Source organism: Oncorhynchus tshawytscha, linkage group LG17 (genome assembly GCF_018296145.1).
Source record: "Oncorhynchus tshawytscha isolate Ot180627B linkage group LG17, Otsh_v2.0, whole genome shotgun sequence".
Classification (NCBI taxonomy): Eukaryota; Metazoa; Chordata; class Actinopteri; order Salmoniformes; family Salmonidae; genus Oncorhynchus; species Oncorhynchus tshawytscha.
The window spans coordinates 21696426-21708266 of record NC_056445.1 but is presented as its reverse complement, the minus strand read 5'-3'; the positions used below and the strand labels follow the sequence as shown (position 1 = coordinate 21708266).

At 47.6% G+C, this 11841-nt stretch overlaps 1 protein-coding gene across 1 annotated transcript in view; it reads right to left on the bottom strand.

Moving 5' to 3' along the window:
• Positions 1-445: 445 nt before the first annotated feature.
• Positions 446-11841, bottom strand: part of chrm2a (cholinergic receptor, muscarinic 2a) — a 73066-nt gene continuing 61670 nt past the window's right edge. Inside the window, 2 exon segments of the mRNA XM_024377540.2 lie at positions 446-1479; positions 1481-2111. Of these exon segments, the coding sequence (XP_024233308.2) occupies positions 526-1479; positions 1481-2047 (1521 nt within the window). The 5' untranslated portion in view covers positions 2048-2111 and the 3' untranslated portion in view covers positions 446-525.

The following is an 11841-nucleotide window of genomic DNA, read 5'->3' as shown; positions in this document are numbered from 1 at the left end:
CTCTAACTCTCTCTCTCTCTCTCTCTGTCTCTCTCTCTCTCTCTCTCTCTGTCACTCTCTGACTCTCTCTCTGTCACTCTCTAACTCTCTCTCTCTCTCTCTAGCTCTCTCCCTCTCTCTCTCCCTCTCTCTCTCTCTCTCTCTGTCACCCTCTAACTCTCTCTCTGTCACTCTCCAACTCTCTCTCTGTCACTCTCTAACTCCCTCTCTCTCTCTCTCTCTCCCTCTCTCTCTCCCTCTCTCTCTCTCTCTCTCTCTCTCTCTCTGTCACTCTCTAACTCTCTCTCTCTCTCTGTCTCTCTCTCTCTCTCTACCTCCCTCTCTCTCTCTCTCTCTCTCTCTCTCTCGCTCTGTCACTCTCCAACTCTCTTTCTGTCACTCTCTAACTCTCTCTCTCTCTCTCTCCCTCTCTCTCTCTCTCTCGCGCTCTTTCTCGCTCTCTCTCTCTCTCTCACACACACTCACGCACGCACACACACGCACACACACGCACACACACGCACACTCGCACACTCGCATCTATATTCATCTAGCTGACCTAATGTTTTTGTATTGGCAGAGGAGGAGATGTTTGAATGTCTTTTTGAAAGTGACATTGCAGAGGGCATAGCAGGCGGGGTTGATGGTGCTGTTGATGTAGCACAGCCAGTAGCCGATAGTCCAGACTGTGCTGGGGATGCAGCTGGAGCAGAAGGTGTTGATGAGCACCATGACATTGTAAGGTGTCCAGGTGGCCACAAAGGCCACCAGGATGGCCATGATGGTACGGGTCACCTTCTTCTCCCGAGACGGTGGTGCTTTCTTCTTCTTGGGCGGCTGCTTGGTCATCTTCACGATTTTCCGTGCCACATGGTTCTGCTTCTCCGTGGCAGAGACGATCTCCACCGTGGCGTTGGAGGGCGTGTAGCAGTCCCCCTTGAGAGAACTGGTCTTAATCTTGATGCAGGTGAGTTTGGAGCCGCCTGCCTTGGCCCGGTGGCGGGTTGGCTGCTGAACGAGCTCGGTGTTGCAGTTTGCTCTGGATGGCACCGCTTCTTCTTCTTTGTGGTTGGACGCCGCTGCACTGCCAGATGTCGAGTCGTTGGAGCTCTCTTTCTCCTCTCCGTGGGCACAGTTCTCCCTTCCCCCGTCTTCACCCTCCATCTCCCCCTCTCCACCCGTGGTGGACGGGCCCTTGCCGTTCTGCAGTTTACCTTCGTGCTGGTTCGCCACGTCATCTGTGGCTTGGGTCGTGCCCTGCTCTGTGTCCTCTGCTGTCAGGTTGTTGTTGATGGGCTTGGCAGTATTACTGGCCCTTGCCTGCTCGTGGGACAGGGCCTCTGGGTTGGGCCCTGACGGCTTCCTGGTCTCCTTCTTTACCCGGCTTTTACTGGCTATAGAGATCTGTATGTAGAGAATGACCATGATGATAACGGGCAGGTAGAAGGCTGCGATGGCCGTGCCAAAGGTGACTGCTGCATTAGAGAAGAACTGAATGAATGTAACACTCCCTCTCAGGCACTGTCCGCCCGCCCACGATGAACTGCCAGAAAAGGATGGCCGGGGCCCACAGAATGAAGGACAGGACCCAGGCAGCAGCAATCATCATCCCTGCCATCTTGGTGGTCCTTTTGACAGGGTAGCTGAGGGGCTTTGTGACACAGAAGTATCTGTCAAAACTGATAATGAGTAGGTTCATGACAGATGCGTTACTCACTACATAGTCCAAGGCTAGCCACAGATCACACACCACAGGCCCTAAGGGCCAGTAGCCAATCACTATGTATACTGTATATAAGTTCATGGAACACAGCCCGATGATTAGGTCAGCACATGCAAGGCTGAATAAAAAGTAGTTGTTGACAGTCTGTAGGTTCCTATTGACCTTAATGGAAAGCATGACCAGGATATTTCCAATAACGGTGACCAGGCTGAGGGACCCAGCCACCAATACGATGAACACCACCTCCACAGTCTTGTATGGGCTTTCGGGTTCAGTGACAGGCCCTGCGTCAGTGCCTTCTGAGGCATTCCAGTAGGTGAAGTTGGTGAAATTGAACATCTCCATTGCATCTGGTCTTGGGGATGTTCTTCTATTCAGTTGGAGTTCAGGCGTTGAATCGCCTTTGCACCTATGGAGGGAAACAGGAAAATAATGGATTACATAATTAACTATCCTACATGCATCCATCAAAATTCTAATTTGGGGAAACTACTGAAAACTAGGGCTACTTCCACACATAAAACATCATTAACATGTATCTTTATTTAATAATAATGAATGTGTGCGACAAGGTGATTAGCGGAGATGTGCTATGAAAACAAAGTTGTTTACAAACAACGATGAGGACTAATCATATTGTCGAGTTAAAACAAGACATTCGACAACTTGCTGGTGGTATACTGCTGTTGAAAACAGGCCTGGTAAACAAAAACTATTGTAGCCTACATGGGAGGAGATACTTTCAGCAGGACAACGAGACAACCAGAAGTTGGAGAGGAAGCTACATACTGACAACAGTTACAAGAGAAGACCCTTTTAGTCTTAACAAAAGAAAACAACACCGCAAATGAGATGTGTTTCCACCTATTGTTTACAAAAAAACAATTGAATTGACAGACCAATACATTTTTCTCTTGTGTTGTGTTAGGTTATCCTACATGAAATTAAATCTATTACTGGTAGGCAGTGATTATGTGTTGGCTTAACAGGGCTATGCGGAGCTAGCAGGAGCTCTCCTCATCTACAGTACCAATACACTCTCTCACTATGCTGTTCCTTCCACCATTTCACTTGATGTTTTCACCCTGTACCTGATAAGCTACGTGTGTTTCAGGCAGGTAAGAGCTGGTAGTATTATATCCAGCTGTGTTTCAGGCAGGTAAGAGCTGGTAGTATTATATCCAGCTGTGTTTCAGGCAGGTAAGAGCTGGTAGTATTATATCCAGCTGTTTGGGGGACAGGCTCTGCAGCTCAAAGAAAAGACAAATTGATCCATGTGTTTTCAGGCCCCTGGTATTTTACCTTGTTTCGTGGCCTGTAGTCTATCCTGTTAGCCTGAATCGGACAAAGCTACCAGTGTCACGTTCTGACCCTACTTCTTGTGTTATTTGTTTGTTTTAGTTGGTCAGGACGTGAATTGGGTGGGCACTCTATGTTTTGTGTTTCTAGGTTGGTTTTCTGTGTTTGGCCTAGTATGGTTCTCAATCAGAGGCAGGTGTCGTTAGTTGCCTCCGATTGAGAATCATACTTGGGTAGCCTGGGTTTCACTGTTGTTTTGTGGGTGATTGTTTCCGTGTCTGTGTTTGTTCGCCACACGGTACTGTTTCGGTTTTGTTCACGTTTATTGTTTTGTATTCATTGAGTGTTCAGTTTATGTTTTATTAAACGATATGGACACTTACCACGCTGCGCATTGGTCCTCCGATCCTTCTCGCTAGGAGGAGGAAAACCTTTACAACCAGTCTCACGGTAAAGTGTTTGGAGGGAACATGCTCTCAGAGGGAGGCTCTGCACGTTTGCTACATCTAATAGTGGTTCAGCTGATGGGCAGGGCGATCTCATTTGGTGTACAGCATCTGACTGAGTTACTCAGATTGTCTCTGAGTAATTTGTCACTTTGAGTAGTTGTTTTGTGATACTGGATGGTTCAGGGACCTGTTTGACTGTCACCATGCACAATTGGTTGACGTGAATGGGACTTAATGAGGAGGTATTGGCTGACAGCTCATTAACTGACACTGAACAACTCCTATCTTAGGTCCTTCTTTTAGGCTTATGCCCCTTTAACAGTTGAACACAGCCTCTGAATAACTAGCGATACAGTAATTTACTTATCTGCTCTGACAGAAATCCCTAATCATTGCATTAGGCACAGAGCTAAGCTGGACTAATCCCCATCAAATGTGTAAGTCCACCTATTTATATGTTAAAACATCCAAACAATACAAACAGGACACACTTGTGGTTCACTAGAGAGAAGTGGATTAGAGAATGTAGTGGATGATTCAGTGAGGATAGACTGAGGATGGGGGAGTCAGTATGTCCCTCGGCACATCTTTGTCCACCTCCAGCTAACATAAGCCTCGTCCTACACCTGAAATCTCTGCCATAACAGCCAAAGCTTTGCCCTTCCGGAATCAAATAGAGACAGTCACAAATCCCCTCTCTGCAGATCCATGGCACATAAATGTTGCTTAAGGGCCTCTAGAGAAAGTCTTCTTCTAAATGTCTCCTCACCTTGTCATGGTCACCCTGCTGAAGACATTGCATTCACACTCTAGGGAGCCCAGCCAGTCCGTATTTGACATTTCCCTTGAGAGGATGGGACACAGATGCCTCATGCCTGACCCGGGGCTGCAGTCTGGCTGCTCATTTGACTAAATGGGTAACACTTTATTTATAGATGCTCTACAGACTATCAGTAACATTTCAACTAACTATCTACTAACCCTAACCCTAACCGTAACCCTTATCCTAACCCTAAACTTAAGCCTTACCTTAACCCTTATTATAAACCTAACCTTAACCCTAACCCTAACCTTAGCAGGCAGTTGCTTATCAACAGAAAATGTGTTGATAGTATGACTATCTGTAAAGTATCCAGACTATCCAAATAAAATGTGACCTAGATGGTGTTCAAAAAGTAATATTTATGTTCTCTCTAAAAGCTAGGGGTCCAAATCATTGACCCCCCTCCTTATAAATAAAGTAGTCAAAAGTTTAGTTTTTCATCCCATGTTCATAGCACGTAATGACGACATCAACCTTGTGACTACAAACTTGTTGGATGCCTTTGCAGTTTGTTTTGGTTGTGTTTCAGATTATTTTGTGCCCAATAGAAATGAATGGTAAATAATGTATTGTGTCATGTTGGATGCTACCATAATTACGGATAATCCTGTGTATAATGATGAGTGAGAAAGTTAAAGTGTCAAAGATCACACCACCAAGACATGTGTCTTGCCCAACTCACGCCTCCCCCTTGAGCTTAATGAGCTGGCCTCGATTATCCCTGCTTCAGGCCTATTACCCACGGGCATTGCCCTTCCAGCCCAGTCCCGATCCCAGCCTCCCACTGATACCAGTGGCGTAGAGCTCGGCGGCCGACAGCTGGAGTGGAAGAAACCTTTTTACTAAAAACCACTCAATGGGGTGTCCAGCTCAGGGGCAGGGCGACCCATAGTTCATCAGGCTCTCCCAGGACTATAAGTCCAGGGAAACTATAAGACCAGGGAAACTATTCGACCAGGGAAACTATACGACCAGGGAAACTATAAGACCAGGGAAACTATTCGACCAGGGAAACTATAAGACCAGGGAAACTATTCGACCAGGGAAACTATTCGACCAGGGAAACTATAAGACCAGGGAAACTATTCGACCAGGGAAACTATACGACCAGGGAAACTATAAGACCAGGGAAACTATTCGACCAGGGAAACTATAAGACCAGTTGAAACTATAAGACCAGGGAAACTATACGACCAGGGAAACTATAAGACCAGGGAAACTATTCGACCAGGGAAACTATACGACCAGGGAAACTATAAGACCAGGGAAACTATGCGACCAGGGAAACTATACGACCAGGGAAACTATAAGACCAGGGAAACTATAAGACCAGGGAAACTATAAGACCAGGGAAACTATAAGACTAGGGGAACCATAATATCAGGGAATCTGTAAGACCAGGGAAACAATTAGACCAGGGGAAGCTTTTTAATTTTTAATTTCACCTTTATTTAACCAGGTAGGCTAGTTGAGAACAAGTTCTCATTTGCAACTCCGACCTGGCCAAGATAAAGCAAAGCAGTGTGACACAGACAACAACACAGAGTTACACATGGAGTAAACAATAAACAAGCCAATAACACAATAAACAAATCAATGACACAGTAGAAAAAAGAAAGTCTATATACAGTGTGTGCAAAAGGCATGAGGATGTAGGCAATAAATAGGCCATAGGAGCGAATAGTTACAATTTAGAAGATGCAAGTAGAGATACTGGTGTGCAAAAGAGCAGAAGAGTAAATAAAATAAAAACAGTATGGGGATGAGGTAGGTAGATTGGGTGGGCTGATCGGTTAGCTGCTTAGATAGTTGATAAGGGTAAGGTTGGTAAGGGAAATAAAAGTCTCCAACTTCAGCGATTTTTGCAATTAGTTCCAGTCACAGGCAGCAGAGAACTGGAAGGAAAGGTGGCCAAATGACGTGTTGGCTTTGGAGATGATCAGTGAGATATACCTGCTGGAACGTGTGCTACGGGTGGGTGTTGTTATCATGACCAGTGAACTGAGATAAGGCGGAGCTTTACCTAGCATAGACTTATAGATGACCTGGAGCCAGTGGGTCCGGCGACGAATATGTAGTGAGGGCCAGCCGACTAGAGCATACAGGTCGCAGTGGTGGGTGGTATAAGGTGATTTGGTTACTAAACGGATGGCACTGTGATAGACTGCATCCAGTTTGCTGAGTAGAGTGTTGGAAGCTATTTTGTAGATGACATCGCCGAAGTCGAGGATCGGTAGGATAGTCAGTGTTACTAGGGTATGTTTGGCGGCGTGAGTGAAGGAGGCTTTGTTGCGAAATAGAAAGCCAATTCTAGATTAGATTTTTGATTGGAGATGTTTAATATGAGTCTGGAAGGAGAGTTTACAGTCTAACCAGACACCTAGGTATTTATAGTTGTCCACGTATTCTAGGTCGGAACCGTCCAGGGTGGTAATGCTAGTCGGGCGGGCGGGTGTGGACAGCGAAAGGTTGAAAAGCAAGCATTTGGTTTTACTAGAGTTTAAGAGCAGTTGGAGGCCACGGAAGGAGTGTTATATGGCATTGAAGTTCGTTTGGAGGTTAGTTAGCACAGTGTCCAAGGAAGGTCCAGAAGTATACAGAATGGTGTCATCTGCATAAAGGTGGATCAGGGAATCGCCCGCAGCAAGAGCGACATTATTGATATATACAGAGAAAAGAGTCGGCCCGAGAATTGAACCCTGTGGTACCCCCATAGAGACTGCCAGAGGTCCAGACAACATGCCCTTGGCCAGTTCGATGAAAACGGCTGAACAGTACTGTCTTTTATTGATGGCGGATATGATATCGTTTAGTACCTTGAGCGTGGCTGAGGTGCACCAATGACTGGCTCGGAAGCCGGATTGCACAGCGGAGAAGGTATGGTGGGATTCGAAATGGTCAGTGATCTGTTTATTAACTTGGCTTTCGAAGACTTAGGTAGGCAAGGCAGGATGGATATAGGTCTGTAACAGTTTGGGTCTAGGGTGTCACCCCCTATGAAGAGGGGGATGATCGCAGCAGCTTTCCAATCTTTAGGGATCTCGGACGATACGAAAGAGAGTTTGAACAGGCTGGTAATAGGGGTTGCAACAATGCAGCGGATAGTTTTAGAAAGAGAGGGTTCAGATTGTTTAGCCCAGCTGATTTGTACAGGTACAGGTTTTGTAGCTCTTTCAGAACATCTGCTGTCTGGATTTGGGTGAAAGAGAAGCTGGGGAGGCTTGGGTGAGTAGCTGCGGGGGGAGGCGGAGCTCTTGGCCGAGGTTGGAGTCGCCAGGAGGAAGGCATGGGCAGCCGCTTATTGAAATTTTCGATTATCATGGATTTATCAGTGGTGACCGTGTTACCTAGCCTCAGTGCAGTGGGCAGCTGGGAGGAGGTGCTCTTGTTCTCCATGGACTTTACAGTGTCCCAACATTTTTTGGAGTTAGAGCTACAGGATGCAAATTTCTGCTTGAAAAAGCTGGCCTTTGATTTCCTGACTGACTGTGTGTATTGGTTCCTGACTTCCCTGAACAGTTGCATATCGTGGGGACTATTCTATGCTATTGCAGTCCGCCACAGGATGTTTTTGTGCTGGTCAAGGGCAGTCAGGTCTGGAGTGAACCAAGGGCTACATCTGTTCTTAGTTCTGCATTTTTTGAACGTGGCATGCTTATAAGACCAGGGGAAAAATAAGAGCAGGGGAAAAATAAGACCAGGGAAACTATAAGTCCAGGGGAGCTATAAGACCAGGGGAGCTATAAGACAAGGGAAACCATAAGACCAGGGAAACTATAAGACCAGGGAAACTATAAGTCCAGGGGAGCTATAAGACCAGGGAAACTATAAGACCAGGGGAAAATAAGACCAGGGAAACAATAAGTCCAGGGGAGCTATAAGACCAGGGAAACTATAAGACCGGGGGAAAATAAGACCAGGGAAACAATAAGTCCAGGGGAGCTATAAGACAAGGGAAACCATAAGACCAGGGAAACGGGAAAAAAAACAGGGAAACTAGAGTGGTGAGTATACTTTCTCCGCTTGGCAACTGTTATTAAATTATTACAATTATTAAATACATATTTTGTTTTACAACTATGGGTGTGCGTCACAAACCCTTCACCTGTGGACCTGGAGGTACTCCCCGTTATGGGACCCAGTGTCTCACGAGACTAAATTGGATAGTCACCGTGTCATGCTTTAGTCCCGCGAGACTAAATGGTATAGCCACCGTGTCATGCCTTAGTCCCGGGAGACGAAATGGTATAGTGACCGTGTCATGCCTTACTCCCACGAGACCAAATGGTATAGTCACCATGTCATGCCTTAGCCTAACTAACATCCTAGACATTGCTATACACACCCCAAGCATGGGCCCACACGGTAACAAAGAGAGGAATCCCTCTGTTTTATTTCGGTCAGTGGCCCCGCAAAAGGAAATCCACTCCCTGTTTTTATTTAAGCAAAGCCATTAGTCAACCAGAGCCCCTCAGTCCAGAGGCGCCAGAGCCCCTCAGTTCAGAGGCGCCAGAGCCCCTCAGTCCAGAGGCGCCAGAGCTCCTCAGTCCAGCGCTGCCAGAGCCTTCCTCTCCAGCGTTTCCGGAGCTGCCCGTCTGCCCAGCGCTGCCTGAGCTGCCCGTCTGTCCAGAGCCGCTAGAGCCTCCCGTCTGTCCAGAGCCGCTAGAGTCTCCAGTCTGTCCAGAGCCGCTAGAGTCTCCCGTCTGTCCAGAGCCACTAGAGTCTCCCGTCTGTCCAGAGCCGCTAGAGTCTCCCATCTGTCCAGAGCCGCTAGAGTCTCCCGTCTGTCCAGAGCCGCCAGTCAGCATGGAGCCGCCAGAGCCGCCAGTCAGTCAGGATCTTCCAGAGCCGCCAGTCAGTCAGGATCTTCCAGAGCCGCCAGTCAGCCAAGATCTTCCAGAGCCGCCAGTCAGCCAGGATCTTCCAGAGCCGCCAGTCAGCCAGGATCTTCCAGAGCCGCCAGTCAGCCAGGATCTTCCAGAGCCACCAGTCAGCCAGGATCTGCCAGAGCCGCCACTCAGCATGGAGCAGCCAGAGCCGCCAGTCAGCATGGAGCAGGCAGAGCCACCAGTCAGCCAGGATCCGCCAGATCCGCCAGTCTGCCAGGATCCGCCAGATCCGCCAGTCTGCCAGGATCCGCCAGTCTGCCAGGATCCGCCAGAGCTGCCAGTCTGCCAGGATCCGCCAGAGCCGCCAGTCAGCCAGGATCCGCCATTCAGCCAGGATCCGCCATTCAGCCAGGATCCGCCAGTCAGCCAGGATCTGCCAGAACCGCCAGTCAGCCAGGATCTGCCAGAACCATCAACCTGCCTGAGCTTCCTCTCAGTCTTGAGCTTCCTCTCAGTCTTGAGCTTCCTCTCAGTCCTGAGCTACCCCTCAGTCCTGAGCTACCTCAGTCCCGAGCTGCCCCTCAGTCCGGAGCTGCCCCTCAGACCAGTGGGGCCCGTTGTTAGGGTTCCTAGGCCAAGGTCAGCGGCGAAGGTCGCCACTCAAGGGACGCTAAGGAGGTGGACTAAGACAATTATGGAATGGGGTCCACGTCCAGTGCCAGAGCCGCCACCGCGGACAGATGCCCACCCAGACCCTCCCCTATAGGTTTAGGTTGTGCGGTCAGAGTCCGCACCTTGGGGGGGGGGGGTACTGTCACGTTCTGACCATCGTTCTTGTGTGTTTTCCTTGTTTTAGTGTTGGTCAGGACGTGAGCTGGGTGGGCATTCTATGTTGTGTGTCTGGTTTGTCTATTTCTATGTTTGACCTAATATGGTTCTCAATCAGAGACAGGTGTTAGTCATTGTCTCTGATTGGGAACCATATTTAGGTAGCCTGTTTTGTGTTGGGTTTTGTGGGTGGTTGTCTCCTGTGTCAGTGTTTGTACCACACGGGACTGTTTCGGGTTTTCATGTTTCTTGTTTTTGTAGTTTATTCATGTATAGTTTCGTTATTAAAGAACCATGAATTATAACCACGCTGCGTTTTGGTCCACTTCTCTTTCACCAGAAGAAAACCGTTACAGAGGGAGAGCTTTGTATGCGTCTCTGTGGGCAGTAAAGGTGTTCTAGAGCTTTTTTCCCTCTCTGGTTGCACATGTGACATGCTTGTAGAAATGAGGTAAAATTAATTTAAGTTTGCCTGCATTAAAGTCCCCGGCCATCTGGAGCACACTTCTGGATGAGCATTTTCTTGTTTGCTTATGGCCTTATACAGCTCGTTGAGTGCAGTCTTTCTACCAGCATCGGTTTGTGGTGGTAAATAGACGGCTACGAATAATATAGATGAGAACTCTCTTGGTAGACAGTGTGGTCTACAGCTTATCGTGAGTTATTCTAACTCAGGCAAGCAATACCTCGAGACTTCTTTAATATTTAACATTGTGCACCAGCAGTTATTGACAAATAGACACACCCCCCCACCCCTCGTCTTACCAGACGTAGCTGCTCTGTCCTGCCGCTACATGGAGAAGCCAGCCAGCTCTGTATTATCTGTGGCGTCGTTCAGCCACGTCTCGGTGAAACATAAGATATTACAATTTTTATTGTCCCGTTGGTAGTACAGTCTTAATCGTAGATAATCCAGTTTGTTTTCCCATGATTGCACATCAGCCAATAATACGGAGGGAAGTGGTGTTTAACCTACTCATCGGCAAATTCTTACAAGGCACCCCGCCCTCCTCCCCCTTTTCCTCCATCTTTTCTTCAAGCTGATTACGGAAATTTGGGCCGTATATCCTTTGCGTTGGAAAACATCTTCATCCAGTACACAGTGAGTAATCGCTGTTCTGATATCCAGAAGCTCTATTTGGTTATAAGAGACGGTAGCAGCAACATTATGTACAAAATTAGTTACAAACAATATGAAAAAACAAACAAAAAAGCACAGCTGTTTAGGAGCCTGTAAAATGGCAGCCATCCCCTCGGGCGCCATGTTTCCTCAGCATGGAAATGTCTGAGCAGGTGTGACAAAGCATACAGTTCACAGGCGCCGCTGAAGTGGCAGAGTGGACACAAAGCACGAGGGGTTAATGGAGAGTTGACAAGCAGTAAATGACATTCAAGCCTGTGGAAAAACACTCTGGGGTGTGCAAACACTGTCTGCTGTCCTCTCCAGAGAACACCTCCTCATCAGCTTTGGTCAGTCCCCACATTGAGGGTTAACCGAATCATAAAAACACCTCTGCTCTCCCTCCATTGCTTCCATTGCTTTAGATCACGTGTCAAACTCATTCCACAGAGGGCCGAGTGTTCCGCTCCTACCTTGGACTTGATTGATGAATTAAGGTCACCTATTAGTACGGAACTTACATCACCTGGTTGTCTAGGTCTTCATTGAAAGGAAAGAACAAAAACCAGCAGACACTAGGCTCTCTATGGGTTGAGTTTGACCCCCTGCTTTAGATAAACCCTCTCTACTCCTTAGAAGATGAAGAGCCCACAATCTAACCTTTACATGCCACTTCCTAGAAATTACATTCATCCTGATTTACCACAAATGATACTTCCCCTATACCAGGTCTATCAGTTTAAGGTGCCCTCTATTTCTCTCCCCTGTCTGCACGGCTCTCTGAGAATGCA